General features: G+C 43.0%; 1 protein-coding gene across 1 annotated transcript in view; it reads right to left on the bottom strand.

Annotated features, from left to right (window-relative positions):
* SORCS3 (sortilin related VPS10 domain containing receptor 3) overlaps positions 1-17,216 on the bottom strand; it is a 617,030-nt gene that overhangs the window by 329,081 nt on the left and 270,733 nt on the right. The window contains exon 3 of the mRNA XM_016919295.4: positions 14,654-14,753. Within this exon, the coding sequence (XP_016774784.1) occupies positions 14,654-14,753 (100 nt within the window). The remainder of the gene's footprint in view (positions 1-14,653; positions 14,754-17,216) is intronic.

The following is a 17,216-nucleotide window of genomic DNA, read 5'->3' as shown; positions in this document are numbered from 1 at the left end:
TTCCACATCTATATTCCTTTTCGTGGATTTATAAAGAGATATTCTAGAGGGTCATGGTACCCATCTAAGCCAGGAGAGACAAATAACACACAGTATTAATTTTTCTTTTATTTTTATTATTACTATGAAGCATATGCTTAAAAGTTGACAATCTGGTTTCAAAACCTGACTTGGCCACTGCCCAACTGGAAAGCTTTAGTCTTTTTGCTGCAATGTGTCCTCTCTCAAATTAAGAATAACTATTTACCTTATACCTCTTTTTTTATTAGAACAATGCACAATGTTAGCAATTATTGTTCTTTCTGGTTGATTTTTTTATTATTTCAATCACTCTGTTAAATGTCCCATTCTGATCGTTTATCGTTTTCTTCATTTCATTGAATTATTTCTCTGCCATTTTCTGGACATTTATGGAACTTCCTTAAAGCAGCTATTTTTAATTCTTTGTCAGGCAATTCATACATGTCCGTTTCTTTAGGATCAGTCACTGTCCTTTATTTTGTTCCTTTAATGAGGTGATTTCATGTTTCCCTGTTTGTTCTTGATGCTTGTGGCTATATTCTGGTGTCTGTGTAACTGAAAAAAATAGGTACTTATTCCAGTTTTTGCACGCTGGCTTTGTCGGGGAAATTCCCTTAGCAGTCATGCCATCCAGAGATTCTGGGCAGACTGGTTAGCATGGTCCATGGGTGGGCTTGCTGTTGGAGTCCTTAGGCTGGCAGGCCTGCAGCCTGGATCCACATTGATGGACCTGTTGGTTGAGTCTGCTGGGATAGGCTTAGAGCCTGTGTCCCCAGGGGCCAGCTTGAAGCCCAGAGACAATGGGGCTGGCCTGTTGCTGAGGGCTGTCTAGGGCTTGGAACCTTTGGGACCAACTCAGTGTTGGGATGCACCTGAAGCTCAGGGCCACTGGGCCCTGCCTGCTACAGAGCACACAGGCAGATGGGTAAATAAATGATGAAACAGGAGGGATGCAGGAGGAGTTTGTTATTGTTTTCATTTTGGAAGTTGAAAGAACTTTTTCTATATATTTGCTGATATAAAGAAGTATAGATTCCTTCTCCCAGAATAGAAAAGCCAGCTACATTGATATGGAGTGCCTAGGAACTGGGAGGTGTCACTGAGCAGGGGGGAAAGCCGAAGAGAGGCTCATTTAACTGGTGAAAAGCCAGTCGTACCTACTCTCTGCCAGGTATTCCATATACATTATGCTATTTAATTATTAAAGCTGTTTTGTTTTATAAAATACCATTGTGAGCCCCATTGACAGATTAAACAACTAAGGCTTAGAGAAGTCAAGTAATACATTCAAGGTCACACAGCAACTCAAGCATGAGCTGCACGCTCTTTCCTGCACATCACACTACTTCGTTGGGCCCTGGGGGAAACCAGGAATAATTAAGGAGCTCTAAACTGACCAGCACTTTTCCTACCTCTGGCCGCCCTGCCAAGGAGATAATCACATGCATTTCTCACACTTCTGTCCTCTCTGATTCATTTCTTTCCTCTGTTTGGTCATCATAAGACAGCCCAAGCCATTTCTCAGAGTTAGATTCATGCTGTGGGATGACAGGGCTGACTGTCTGCATCTGCTCTCAGGAGGCCCTCGACATAGGGCTGCAGCACTGACCGAGGCCTTCATTTGTCACTGAGGCCAATGTCTCAGACTTCCCTGCCAGCTCAGACCCCAACATGTGGGGACAGAGACTTGCTGGCTTCAAACCCACCCCTGAGCCATCTGGCAGACCCGAGGATCCCAGGACACTTGGCCCTCACTGCCCAGACACGCTCACCAGCAGAGTGTGTACCAAGTGCTGAGGTCTGTCATTCTGACCTTGGGCTGGTAATGGGGGCACGAACTGGGGGCGAGGAGGCATGCGTGCCAGTAGCAATCTCTCTGCTTGGTTGAAGAAAAAAAAATCGAGTCATTTCTTTCACCAGTGGTGGTGATTGTATTTGTTACAGATATCTCTACCTCAGGGGCAGTGAGATCCATTTGCTATATGGCTGTGCATTGGAACATTAGGAAGAACACATCACCCTGCCTTCCCAAGCACTTTGCTAAAATTGCTCTTGCTTGTGATGTTCAGAAAACACACCCAGAAGGTCTAGTGAGGGCAGTGCATGCGAGAAGAGAGGACAGAGTGGGATGCTTAACACAGGCATCTCATCAGTCTGAGAGGCTGGTCGCCAGCCTTCCTGAGACACAGGTCTCATGCTTTCAAGCCCCTGCTCAGAAGCCTGCTATGGCTCCCCAGGTCCTTCTGCCCTGAGTCCTAACTCCATCCCTGGGCTTTTGGGAGTCTATAATATCTAGTCGTACCCTATTCTCTCTCCCAACTTGAAACTGCTAAAACCCCATGCTTAAAACCTCTATACTCTCATTACCTTATCAGATTGCCCTTTCCTTTCCCTCCTTTTCCAAATCCCAAAATTTCTTCCAAATTCTGCCTGATTTTTGCCTCTACCTTTTACCAGCTTTGATTATGCCACAGCATGACATCCTTCTTCAAGCTTGGTGCTGCATTCACTCTTCTAGACTTGGATACACACTGTCTTCTTTTTTTTTTTTTCAGACGGAGTCTTGCTCTGTTGCCCAGGCTGGAGTGCAATGGTACGATCTCGGCTCACCACAACCTCCACCTCCCGGGTTCAAGCGATTCTCCTGCCTCAGCCTCCCGAGTAGCTAGGATTACAGACACCCGCCACCACACCTGGCTAATTTTTGTACTTTTAGTAGAGACTTGGTTTCACCATGTTGGCCAGGCTAGTCTTGAACTCCTGACCTCAGGTGATCCACCTGCCTCGGCCTCCCAAAGTGCTGGGATTACAGGTGTGAGCCACCGTGCTCAGCTTGCTGTCTTCTTTTTAAAGGCTTTCAAAGTGTAAAACTCCCATGATCTCCACTGGTCCTTCAGGCCTGGCTTAGAAGCCCCCATCAATGTTCACTGTGTTGTTATTTTCTCTTATCCAGCCTGACTCTCACAAGATACAGATCAATGACCTCTCATTTGGGTTGCACCCTTGATTTTCCTGCTCCTATCACTGGCTCTGCCTAAACAATTACTGTGTGTCCTTGGCTGCCATTTAACCTCGAATGCAATCCCTTCTCAGAGGCTTTATTGAGCAACTATGATGGCTAAATGAGCCAGGCAGTGAAATGGAACCAGCATTGTATGTGGCCATCCAGGAATATAAGCTTCCTTAAATCCTTGGTTCAGCCCAAATCAGAGTTCACATGGAAGAGGAACAGACATTTTTTCATATTTCTTAACTCTCAAGTTTTCATAATACTTTGTGAAAAATGTTTTATACACACCTAGATGCACATATACACACATACAGACACATAAAAACTTCAACAATAGAAATAAAAATTTTAAAAGATATTGAGCAAACATAAGCACCTAAAAAGTACACTAAGTGACTAATTTTTATTATTCCTCTAAAATGTCTGGATAATCTTAATGCAAATCATTATTATCTTTATTTTTAAAAAAATTATGATATACTCGATGCAAACCCTAAAGGGCACTTTGGAGAAGAGCCAGGCTATAGGTTTATATTCTTCCCATTTTCAAATAAAATGCAAAAGAAAAAACTAGTAATCATTTTAATGAGCCTTTAAATAAATTCTTGGCCAGAGCACACTGCAGTAATTTATACAAAGAACCATATACCTATATTTGCTGAGAAAGGGACTTTGTGACTTAAGACTGAATTTCCAAGAATTACTCTAGATTCTTTTTCCTTTAAGTGATGAGTGTGAATGGAAGCACATTCGCAGCCATTCCATTGCTGGGTCACACTTGCGAAGGCAGATGGAAACTCCTAGACCGGTGTCTGTCCCCTCATTGATTCTCCTTTCTGCTTTCTTAGCCCTAATGGGATCTGATACTTTCCCTTTTGGGGTGCAAGGGGTCTTTTCTGGTTCTTTTTCTGGATACACCAAGAAGAAAAACATTTGGACGTGGAATCAGTAAATGAGGGAGGTTTGGTTCATGTTTTGTTCTTTTCCTTTTTTTTTTACTTCTTCCTTTCATACATTTTTCCCCTAAACCCATCTCCAAAACACTGCTCTAGCCGCTTGGTAACTATGTTAATTTATGAAGCAGGAAAAAATGAGATGGCTGTGAATTAACAAAAGTGGGAACATTTCTCTCCATGAGCAGAACAATCAGTCTTTCTCAGGCAGTCAGCAAGTCTGGTTTTAAGAGACAAGGAAGATGGGGAAAGACAAAGTGGCAGCATGCCTCCTGGATAAGGCAGGACATGAGGCTCTTTAAAAATCCAAGCCTCTGGGAGCTGCATCCTCTCCAAGGAAGCCTGAAAGCAGGCAGCTCACAGCTCAGGAGGGGAGGCCCAGCAGCCACTGCGGTCAGCACTAAAGGCACAGCCAGGTAGCCGGACCCTGGCTTCCAGTCTGCAATCTTGATGCCAGCTCCATCCCAGTAGTAACAATCTTTCTGTTTCTGTAGCTCATTTCTTTCAAACAAAATTACAACTCTCATTTTTTCCTAGATATGTTCTTTATTTTTTGCCATGGAAAGGCTCTCTTATTTGATTAAACAAAAATAAAATAAGCTGCATAGGAGCAATTTGAAAGTCCAAAGAGACACCAACTTTGTTTTAAGGCTGTAGTAACTGATACAGCATCTCCTTGCTACCTTCTCCAGCCTCCTCTGTGGACCACAGCAATTCATTCAGAAGCCTGTTAGCTAACATGTCAGTTTTGGGACACTTTTCCATTGGTTCTTCACCTGCTCATTGCCTGCCATACCTGCAGCCTTCAATAATAACATTCAAGATTTAAAAATGAAAAACAAAAGAGGAAAAAGAAACCCCAAAGCCCCAAACAAACAAAAACCTACTTTTGCCTAAAGGTTTGGGGGAAAATATTCATTTCCCCACTCATCTGCTGAATTGATGGGATTCACACTATCAGGGCAATGCCCATTGAAAAGGGGCAAAAAGCAGTCAGCGCCTCAGATGGGCTTGGAGCATGGTTTCTGCCACCAGGGGGAGTTATTCTGGTAGTGCATATTCCTTATATCATGTTTGCCTTGGACAAAAAAATTAAGTGGTTTAACCTGGTCATTCTAACATAAGGCAACATGCCTATGTTAATTCCCCTAATTCGGCATTTACTTTTCTTAAAAAAGAGAAACAGACAACCGAGTCATGTGTTCTACAGTTAAAAATTAAAGCATTTTGAGTTCATTTTCTTTGCAAGGACATGGATGAAGCTGGAAACCATCATTCTCAGCACACTAACACAGGAACAGAAAATCAAACATCGCATGTTCTCACTCATAGTGGGAGTTAAATAATGAGAACACATGAACACAGGGAGGGGAACATCACACACCGGGGCCTGTCAGGGGAAAGGGGAGGGAGAGCATTAGGAAAAATATCTAATGCAGCCAGGGCTTAAAACCTAGATGACGGGTTGATAGGTACAGCAAATCACCATGGCACATGTATACCTATGTAAAAAACCTGCACGTTCTGCACATGTATCCCAGAACTTAAAGTAAATTTTTTTAAAAAAATTAAAGCATTTTTCTGGCCAGGCATGGGAGCTAGTGGACAGTATTAAGAACAATTCATAAAAAAATGCTAACAACCCTCCCACACAATATATCTAACATGCTAGTTATGCTTCTGAAAGAAGGGGACAGGTAAGTGATCTTTTATCCCCATTTTACAAATTGAGAAGGTGAGGATCAGAGAATTTAAATGACTTCTCAGTGCCATACAGCTAGTTAACAGAAAGGCTTAAAACAGAAATCCTGATTCTTTTCCCAGATAGCTCACCTCCCAGGGACCCAGCCTCTTGTTCCTTTATCAAGCCATTTGGCCTTTGTCATGCTGCTCAACCATTCTGGGTAGTTTTGAATGCAAGTCCTTGGTTTCCCACCCAGGTTCATTTGAAATGAGATTCCAGCTGCAATACCCTTTGGGCTTTGAGAGTGGAGTACTGAGAGGCTGTGGATATCTCTGTAAGCCGTAGAGACACAACTGACATTCAGCAGGACCGACGTGGAATGCTATTTTCCTACCACTTCATATTTGTGCTCACCTTATTCTCAGTCAAGGTTCTCTATCAGATCAGAATTCTCCAGCTGTCACCAGCCTTATGGGCTTGGCAGAGAATACTAGACTAGGAGTCAGTAAACTGCTCCAGCCCCAGCTCTGAGGCAAGTGACTCTATGACCTCAGACAAGTCCCTGAGTGGCCTCTTCTGTTCAATGAGGGTCTGCACAGTCTCCGAGAGCCCTTTAAGCTCCAATATGCAGTGAGTCTAAGAATTAAATATGAATGGAAACGAGTCAAATGAGCATATTAGACCAAGGCACATGACCATCAGCAACAAATCTGAGCAAATGGCTAACATCTCAGTACCAAATATCCATCATCTGCAAATTGCATGATGATCGTGCCAACATCATAGAGTTTCTGTTGAAGTATTAAATGAGTTAATTCATTGGAAGCATTTAGGATAATTTTCAGCACATAGCAAACTCTCAAAAAACTCTAGCTCCTTCTTGTATTATTATTTTTACTGTCATTGTCATTATTATCATAGACACTTGTTGCCTTTATGAATAGAAACAGATACTAGCACTAACAGAGACTTCTTTGCTCCTTAACAGACAGGTTATTATGCACATGTTATGAAGAGAAAAAGAAAGGCTCACAGAGGAGAGATGTCTGGTTGATGTGTCATTAAGTCAATGGCCATGAAGGAGGGAGTGTGGTACAGCAGAGCTAAGCTCCCACTCCCTATTGCAACACTTGGTGTCCTCTATTCTGGGTTACCAGAACAGGCAGCATCTCTAACTCCCTTGCCTGCAGGAGGAGGGCTAAGCGTCCCTGGGTAATACGTGTGATGCTCCTATGAAGTTGCATTGGCTCATGCTGATAGAACCCCTTAATTGTGCCAGCAAGTAGTGCTGCTGCTCTGACTTCTACCAGCAGAGCCAGTGTGTTTCAGGGACCCACCTTTTGACCAAGGAACTGTAACTTCAGAAAAGATAGCCCGGGTAACAGGGCTTGGCCAGCCAACATGTAGTCATATAACTAAGAGCTATGAGGATTACACTTCCTAAGGGCTTGGCCAGCCAACATGTAGTCATATAACTAAGAGCTATGAGGATTACACTTCCTAAGGGCTTGGCCAGCCAACATGTAGTCATATAACTAAGAGCTATGAGGATTACACTTCCTAAGGGCTTGGCCAGCCAACATGTAGTCATATAACTAAGAGCTATGAGGATTACACTTCCTAAGGAATTCCCAACTGGCTATCCAATGAGCCACAGAAATTAAATGTGGATCATCACATGGTACTGCAAAGCCCTCTGAAAAACACTGTCTAAATGGTGGCCATCCAGACGACCTGAGCTGGAAGGGGCTTCGAAAAGCATAGAACATAAACTTGCCATTATACAAATAGAGAAATGAAAGCCCTGGGAGGGAAGTGGCCTATATAAAGACACTGAGTTGCTCAGGGGCAAAACCAGAAGCAGAAAGCAGACATCTGCCCCCTACTCCTACTCTAGTGGTCTTACCCTACAATGACACAAAAAGTCCCTTTGCACTGAAGGATCAACCATGTGCTTCCTCTGAGTCAAAGGGAAATCTTTGTAAGCCACACTTGACTTAGTTTATCTCTCACACATATAAGGGTATCAGTGCAGGTCCCCAGCAAGAGAGTCTACGAAGTGTTCTCCTGTGAATCTAAAGACCACTTTGCAAATACCAACTTTTCACCTGTAGACTTAGTTACCACTCTGAATATGCCACATGCTGCCAATTGGAAACAGGGATAACAGTAGATTTGGTACAGCCTGTTAGCCCCCAAACCCTGAACTCCACCTCCTAAATATTTCAAAACACGGATGTTTCATATTAAAATCTATATAGAAAAATCTCTTTAAAACTCAGAACATAATAGCAAGGATGTTAACAATAACTGGCTATGCTGGGCCCTCATTTTCACATGACAACAGTCATTTGGAGCCTAATGGCAAAAGGCCCTTTACAGAGGGGCTTCCAAGTCTCTACCTGGCCCACATCTTCCTTGCCATTATCTTCTGGCCCCTGCATGCATCCGAATTTGAGACCTAGGTCTACGTAGCAGTCATTTTCTTCGGTGCATCTTGTCTGCCCAGGTGAATTGCACATTTCTGAAAGCAGGAAACTCCTTCCCTCACAACATACTTTACTCAGAGGTAGACATTTTTAAAAGATTGTTCAACAGCCTAAAATTACCTTTCCACCTTTTTGGCCTTACTTTAGTGTAAGAGACTTTAATATTTGTGGACTGAAAATGTGTTACCCTGCCACTTACTTTCCCTGACCCTCCAACTATCTTAGGAGTCTGGTATTTTAAAATTCTGTGCTATGTTTTGGTTAAAGGTCTTCCAGCATTTTAAAGATAGTTCAGGGTTATGTGTTGTATCCAGAGAGCGACATTGGCATAACCAGCCTCCGACCACACACGTGGTGCCTCTCGAACAGCTTGACAAAAGCAGCTTGCTCACTGTAAGAATCTCACTGGTAATTCCCACTATATTTCTGCAGGGTAGCCTGAAAGTAATTATCCTTCTCACTGGTAAATCAATTAGGAATGCAGGATGTAATATTCCCCTCCTCCTCCAAGAAACTGCTAATCCTCTAACACTAATGAACAGAAAACCCCAGGCAACAGGGTTACCACTAATAGAGTGATGATTACAACTCACCTGGTCTTTATACCTGTGGTAGTGGCACCAACCCTGTGGGCAGATAGAGGTGAACAGGAATCCTGGACCCCCTCTTATTAGCTATTTTCCAAAATTAAGTGTCCATCTGCTTGAGCCTCAGTTTCTTCGTCTGTCAAATGAGGATAAAACTACCACGCTCAGGAGATTAATAGTAAAACTTAGAATAAAGTGTAGTAAGGAACTTAGCCCAGTGCCTAGAACTTATTAGAAGCTCAATAGAAAGAACTCATTAGCCTATACTGATGTCAGACCTTATAGTTTTCATCACACACACACACACACACACACACACACACACACACACACACAGAGAGAGAGAGAGAGAGAGACATGTACCTCTAACTATAGTAATTTGGTCCGATTCTCTGGCTGTTAGACCAGTGTGTGCTCTCTGCCATTTCCAATGCACTGTCTCCAAAGTTGCAGGTGGCAGTCACTTTGGAGCCAGAGTAATTAGACAATAACATGCCTGCATTTCTCTGTCCACTCAAAGATTCATTCTCAAATAAGCTCGCCCATGGGAGTCAGGCTCCTCTCTAGTTAAGGCACAAAGCCTTCAGCCTGTTTTTACAAAGCACAGCAGACTTGACCTTGGCACTTGCCATCCTGCATGGGCCTGAGGACAAGAAACAACTGACAGTAATGAGTTCTGGGAACCCAGGGATGTTTATCTCATGCAAGGGGAAGGAGAAGCTGTGAGCTAGAGCTTACTAGCCCCACCATAATGGAGCCACTCCTCTGGGAGGCAAACCATACACTCTCCTGCTTCCAGAGCTAATATACTATTCCTCATCTTCAAGTACCAACCAGACACATTCAGCAATTCTGGGCTCCCATAAGGAAGTTGGGCTCAAACCTGGGCAATGAGTTAATTGGCCAATGGCTGGAGAAAGGCAAACAACCGGGTATACAAAATTCACATCAAATAGTCAGAGTGGGTCAAGGTCATTAAAATAATGCTGATGCCACCATGCCACAGAACAGCAGTCTAGGACAACTTCGACTGAAGCAGCTTCGTGCATTTCATATCAATACTCTCATTTAGACAGGGAATTATAAAACCCGCTAGATGAAATGATTATACCCTGCTCACAGCCTGTGATAAAGACAGTACTCCCAGTCTAAATCTCAGCTACCTCCAGGAAGCCCAGAATTGCTGAATGACTAATTTGTCCTCAAAATAAACCCATTGGGAAAGCTGCTGTAGATCTACCATTTATAGCAATATAGTCTTGGGGTAATTTATCAAAGTCTATTTTCTTACCCTGCCTACTTTCAAAGTGGCTGGGAGGATTAGAGATCATGTGGATAAAACTCTTAAAAGGGAGTTTAGGATAGTAGCTGCTCAGTTAGTGCTACCTGGGATGATTACTGGTAGAAGGAAACTATACACAGGTTAACACCTCTGCTTCCTTCCAACTTAATGGTTAATTAACTATCAGTATTTGGATAATTTTATGTTGTTCAAAAATGTTTAAAAAATCAACAATTAGCTTTGGGAGCAACTACATAAATACAAACTCAATTTACTGTTTTGCCAGGGGCAACAGATCTCATTTGATGTATTCATAGCCTCCAAGGAAAGCAGCAGCCATCTGTTAAATAAATAACTCATTAGGTGAAAAGCAAGTGCTTCTACAAGATGAACTCAAAAATCCACGAGAGACTACTGCCATTGGCTGACTGATGAAATGGGTTGCTACAGATAATTTGGGTACTAACCAAATCTAAACCATCTTCCCTAACACAAGCTGAGATGAGTATCCATATTACCATAAGTTTAAACTTGAAGACGTAAAGAAGGAAACTTAAAAACGAAGTTGCATTACATGATTCCAGAGCTCTAGACTAATAAAGAAACAAATAAGAGTATTTTTATTTATATCAAATTTTCATTTTGCCTAAGTGGCTGGAGAAGGGGGATTTCTGCTAAGCTGAATATACTGGTTACGAGAAAGTTAGAATGTAGACTACGTGTGCACTGTCAACATCAAGAGGCTCAGATTACAATACATACCACTTAGTAAAATGAAAATGAATCCAATTTCATTTTTTCTTGGATGATGAGGAAAGCACTTTAGATCATGTAGGACCCTTATGAACATTAATTTCTTTTTCTTTTCCTTCAGACGGAGTTTCACTCTTGTTGCCCAGGCTGGAGTGCAATGGTATGACCTCTGCTCACCGCAACCTCCACCTCCTGGGTTCAAGCGATTCTCCTGCCTCAGCCTCCTGAGTAGCTGGGATTATGGCATGTACCACCACGCCTGGGTAATTTTGTATTTTTAGCAGAGACAGGGTTTCTCCATGTTGGTCAGGCTGGTCTCGAACTCCCGACCTCAGGTGATCTGCCCACCTCAGTCTCCCAAAGTGCTGGGATTACAGGCATGAGCCACTGTGCCTGGCTACAAACGTTAATTTCTATTGCTATTTTCTAAAAAAAAAAATCCATGCCATTGGCCTGTTGCTTATTTTTCCCCAATCTGAGTGAAGAAAATGTCTGTATGTTTAACTTTCTGGGTGGCAGTGCCTCCCAGATGGGAGTTAACTACACTTTGGTGATGTTTCTCAGACCAGACAACAAAATAGGCCTAACTTCTGTTTATTGAGCACTAGTTTCTGTGAGAAATGGCTCCTGAGAGCCCACTGCCTGAATGTCACCATGAGGAAGGATAAATGGAGGTGGTATCCCCGTGCCAGTGAGAGCCAAATCTCAACTCTACGTTCCTTCCAACCCACAGAATCTGCCTTAATCCATCCCTTGTCTCTATCACTTCTAAGAACTTCTTAGTTGCACTAAGGAGAGTTCAGACTGTCAGGAGTAGAAAAAAACAGCAAAAGACAAAAAGAAACATCATTATGATATTTTCGAAGAGGAAACATACATGACAGATGAATTCCAAAACAGATACAAACAGGTACAAACCTTCACGAGCCACTTAGGAAAATCCTCACAAAAATGGCCTATCAATCATCTACATGAAAATACGATTAATTCTGTTGTGGCCCAGATACAAGACAGAGATCAGTGCTGTAGGGCACTTTTCATGTGCCAAATATCCAGTTCTTGCTTCGCCCAAAGTGCATATGCCCACTGAGATCCAATATGCTCAAGGCACTTGTGTGGGATGGGAGGAGCACTAAATTAGGAGTCATCAGACCAACTGACAAGGCTGCTCCTAACCTGTTGAGTTGGCTGGGTGGGGCAGTTGTCCTCTGTGGGCCTCTGCTTCCTTCTCAAGAAGGGAGAAGGGCAGGAGAAGAACTGAAAACCATCACTGCTGGCTTGATTCAGTCAACTTTCATCATGTGCCCATCAAGGACATGGCACCAAGCTTTAATTCAAGATCATAAAGCAATTTTGAACCCCTACGCTATCACTGTACAAGAAGAAAAGCTGCAAAAGATGAGCTGATGCAAATACATCTGGCCTGACAATCAAGAGTCCTGGGTTCTAATCCTGGCTCCTTTTTCTATCTGGCTACGTGAGTTTTTTTGGCTTCAATTTTCTCATCTGTAAAATGTTGTTGGCATGGAAAAATGATTTCTAACCGAGACTCCATGGACATCTTGGGTTCATGAGTGGGATCTGAGGTGTCCACGAAGTCCTCAAAATGTATGAAAATTTTTGTGGCATAGGCCTATTTCTAGAGAGGCCGCCTAGAACTTTAATCACATGTGTAAAAGACTTGCAGTCCAAAAACTGTTAGGCACACTGTTGGTGGGAATGTAAATTAGTACGGCTATTATAGAAAACAGTATGGAGTTCCTCAAAAATTAAAAATAGAGCTACCATATGAACAAGCAATTCGACTACTGGGTATATATCCAAAGAAAATGAAACCAGTATGTCCAAGAGATTTCTGCACTCTCATGTTTATTGCAGCACTACTCACAACAGCCATGATATAAGATCAACCTAAGTGTCTATCAATGGATGAATGAAGAAAATGTGGTACGTAGACACAATAAAATACCATTCATCCATAAAAAAGGAAATCTTGTCTTTTGTGACAACATGGATGAACCTGAAGACATTATGCTAAGTTAAATAAGCCAGACACAGACAGACAAATACCATTTGATCTCACGCATATGTGGAATCTAAAAGAGTTAATCTCAGAATTAGATAATAGAATGGTGGTTAACAGGGGTCGAATGGTTAAAGGGGAGGCATGTTTGGGAGACATTGGTCAAAAAATACATAATTACAGTTATATAAGAGGAATAAGTTCAAGATATCTATTGTAGAGCATGATGACTATAGTTAATGGCAATATATTGTTTTCTTGAAAAATGATAAGAGTAGATATTAAGTATTATCACCACAAAGTAACTGTGAGTTACTGCATTTGTTAATTAGCTAGATTTAACCATTCCACAATGCATATGTACTTCAAAACAGTATGTTGTACAATATAAATACATACAATGTTATATGTTAATTTTAAAATAAACAAATTAAAAGAAACTATTAATAACCACTTGTCTAGGTGAAATCTGTGCTTTCTTCTAGCTCTAAAATCCAATAATTTAAATAATGATACTGAAAGATGTGAAAATGGCAATGCTTTGGGACAAAGAAAAAAGAAACTACTCAAATAAAATCAATAACAGGTGCCTAAACAGCCAGCCTGATGATCAAAGCTTTGGCACTTGGCTAGTGGGCACAGTCTAGGGCCTGAGAGTCCCTAGAGCTAACTGGATCCTTTGGCTATCTATCACCAATGCTGAACCATAAGTCAACAATTCTGCTCCCTCCCTTTGCTGGGTGTACTTAGGGGCACTGGAGGTGGAGGTGAGGAGAAAGTCTATGGATGCACATTATTCTGCTAGTGGCTCAGGTAAAAGCTGTTCTGCTCTGAGCAGCATAAACAGTCATAATTCTCAGCCACAGTTTGGACTCTACCATGTTAGAAATCAGAGACATCCGCACAATGGTTTGAAGCTCGCTCCTGAGCTTACCTTGAGGAAGAAAGCACTGGCAAAACCACGGGGGAATGCAAATCAGATTGCAAGAGGAGAGCTTGGTGGTGCCATTTTTTTTTAGCCTTTTAGAAATATTAAAATGACCTTTAATATGGTCATTTTGGTGCATGTATTTGAATCATGTCTGCCTACGTTTCTAAATAGCAGTGCTTTCTTAGCTGGAGAAAGAGCACATCTCCCCAAAGATAATACATGGTGCAGTATTTGTTTTCTAAAACTGCCCATTGTTCCATAGAATCCAGGCCTCCTCCTCTCAGTAGATTTCCATGGCCAAGGTCTGACCTTATATGATTTCATCCTGGCTGCTAAATCAAGAGGAAAGCAGAGAAGCAGAGGTGCCACAGGAGTCTGGTCTGCCCTCTGCCTCAGAAGCAGCTCAGGATCAAGTTTAAGAAGCCAGGAGCTGCCTTTCTTTCCTTCACGTGGGAGAAACAATCTCCCTGGGAGTAAGGGGTTCTCAAAAAATGTACCAGCAAGAGGAAGGCTGTGGAAAGACTCAACTCTGAAGCTGAGCAAACCCATGCTTACATTCTAGATCTGTTACTTACCACCATCTGATTCAGGGTAGAAAGTTACTTCATCTCTCTGAGCTTCTCTTGCAAAATGGGGACCATAATAGTTTCTATCCCATAGATTCATTGTAAGGATAACTGAGATAAGACATAGGTACATAGTTTTACTGGTGGCATTACTATCACTGCTGCTGTCACTATTATTATTATTACTATCAAGCTTGTTGTTAGAATTACAAACAGCGTTTATGAAGTTCCCAGCATATAAACCAGACCTCTGTAAATGATTCCATGACAACTGAGTTTTTTCCTTAACCTCTGGCCCTAATCAGCACACCTACCCAGCAGGAGTGCTCAGGACCTACTGACCCAGCCTCTTACCTTCCTTTTGTTGGTTGGATTGACATAGAGGTAACTGAGGACAGTCTTCAAACCCACTTTATCATTCAGCTTTTCATAGGTGGTGCCATAATCTGTCGACCTGCAGGTAAAAGAGAAAACAGAGAGGGAGAGATCATTTTACCAATGGGCAGCTATGTCCAAAGGGAAGCCAGGCTCTCCCTCGACTGACCAGCATCTTTCTTCCTGAATCATATGAGTGCTTCAGAGATAAAAAGCCCCATTAATTTTAGAAGAGCAATTAGACTAATGCATCTGCTTACTACCTAAGCGTGCTCCCCTTTGCTCCCAGCCTTTCTCAGGACCTACTTTTTTGCCCTTTGTGAAGTTGTTTGGTGAAAGGAGCTGCTGGAGATTGCCTGACTCTCATGCTGCTCAGCCCCGCCCCACCCCACCCCAGCTCTGTGTGGAGTTGTGGAAGCACACAAGTTCCCACCAGCAGACCCTCTATATGGGAGTTGTGTGTGGAGGCCATGGGAGCATGGTCAGCTGTCTCCTGAGGTCATCACCAGGGTACAACCAACTTCAACCCACTCCATTGAGCCTGAAGCAAGGGACCCTTGGAGGGGTAGGAAGTGCCCAGAAAACTTATGGGGTCCAATGGCTAAATGAGACCACACCAGGCAGAGGGTTGGATGCTTTACACAGGGACAATGATGTGGGTGTGTCCAGGGTGAAAAGCCTATGGCACTGGGCTGCTTACAGGGGAGGGGTTCATCACTCCAGTGATCCTGCTGGCTACCTGCTCCTCCTTTCCAGCACACTGACCTATGCCAAAACCAGAAGTAGAGGCTCCTTTCTTTCCATCCTGCCTTCCATGGTGGAGGAGGGAGAGAGGGTGCCAAACAGTGGGATTCAAGTAGTTGACCTCCCTGCCATACTGTTCACCTGTCCCCAAACCCTGGCCCACAGAGACCTCCCTCCCTTTTTCCACCACCTGTATCATCAGTTCTCACCTCCTCTTCCTGTCATCACTGTCCTTGGCTAGACTTACAAAACTTCTCCAACTCAAGCTTTAGAAGGGCACAGAGGTCAATGCATTTTCTCTGTACTCAACTGACCTTATAGGGGCCTGAAATCCGCCACAATCTCAGTTCTCAACTCTGGCTCTGAGCCTTGCTTTGAACTGGCATTTGATGCCCTAGTAACCACCACCCCCAGCCCTTGCTTTGAGCCTTTATCCACCTTCTAATGCTAATCAGTGCTTCCCTGGCCAACAGCTTAGCTTCAGAAGCTTAGTACTTAAAACTATATAACCTTTGTCTTTTTTTTAAGAGACAGGTGCTCACTCTGTTGCCTAGCCTGGATGGAGTGTAGTGGCACAATCATAGCATCACATCAGCCCGATGGCTTGTGCCTCAAATTCCTGGGCTTAAGCCATCCTCCCACCTCAGCCTCCTTCCCAATGTGATGACCCTTAACAGTCACCCCCACCCTCATCCAAGCTGACAGATTCCTGGTCCCTGGGCCCAGTGTAAACACCCACCTGCACCTCCTCTGTAAAAGCTTCTCTAGCCCTCCTTCCAATCACCGCTCCTCTCTTTTCTGCACCAGAACAGATTTCCCCATCCTTAGGCACCCAAGGCACACTGTACATGCCTCTTCTCTAACTCTTCAATAGTGCCACGATTGATTTCTTTATGCTCTGTTTCCCCAAGCACAATGTAGGCTCCTCAAAGAATTAAAGAACATCACAAAACTCCCTTCATAAGAGGAAAGAACATGAATTTTGGGTGTAGCAAAATCTCTGTTTCATTCTACATCCATAGCTCTCTGGTTGCATGACCATGTGCAAGTTATTTGCACCACTGGAGCCTCAGGTTCCTTATCTGAGGAATGAAGATTCCGGGTGTGGTGACTCACGCCTGCAATCCCAGCACTTTGGGAGGCCGAGGTGGGTGGATCACCTGAGGTCAGGAGTTTGAGACCAGCCTGGCCAAGATGGTGAAACCCCGTCTCTACTAAAAATATAAAAATTAGCTGGGCATGGTGGCACACACCTGTAGTCCCAGCTCTGGGAGGCTAAGGCAGAAGAATTGCTTGAACCCAGGAGGCAGAGGTTGCAGTGAGCTGAGATCGCACCACTGTACTCCAGCCTGAGTGACAGAGTGAGACTCCGTATCGAAAAAAAAAAAAAAGAATGGGGATAATTTAGTCTCATGAGGCATTTGTGAGGTTACAAAAATATAAGACATGGGAAACCTCCTAACAGAATGCAGGTATACTAAAATGTTAAAAAAAATAAACAAAAGTGAAGAGGCATTCATTCATTTCTCCTTTCTCCAAAATGTACAGCACAAAGTTTTACACATTATGCACACTCAGCACGTTTCACGTTTACTGAATAAACAAATATCAATATTTCAAACCCCTCCCTAGGCTACTGGCTCCACATGGTCATGAGTTATACTAACTTTAATCATCAGTCCCCCAAAAGCTGACTTATTCTCTGACTCTTGTCTACTGCAGGCACAGAAGCTCTGGGAATCACTCCCAATCTTTCTCCTTGCCTTTCTACAATGCAGATCACTCTTCAAGTCTTAAT

Source organism: Pan troglodytes, chromosome 8 (genome assembly GCF_028858775.2).
Source record: "Pan troglodytes isolate AG18354 chromosome 8, NHGRI_mPanTro3-v2.0_pri, whole genome shotgun sequence".
Taxonomy (NCBI): domain Eukaryota; kingdom Metazoa; phylum Chordata; class Mammalia; order Primates; family Hominidae; genus Pan; species Pan troglodytes.
Note: the sequence above shows the minus strand (reverse complement) of the source record. Positions and strands in the feature narration are given on the sequence as shown.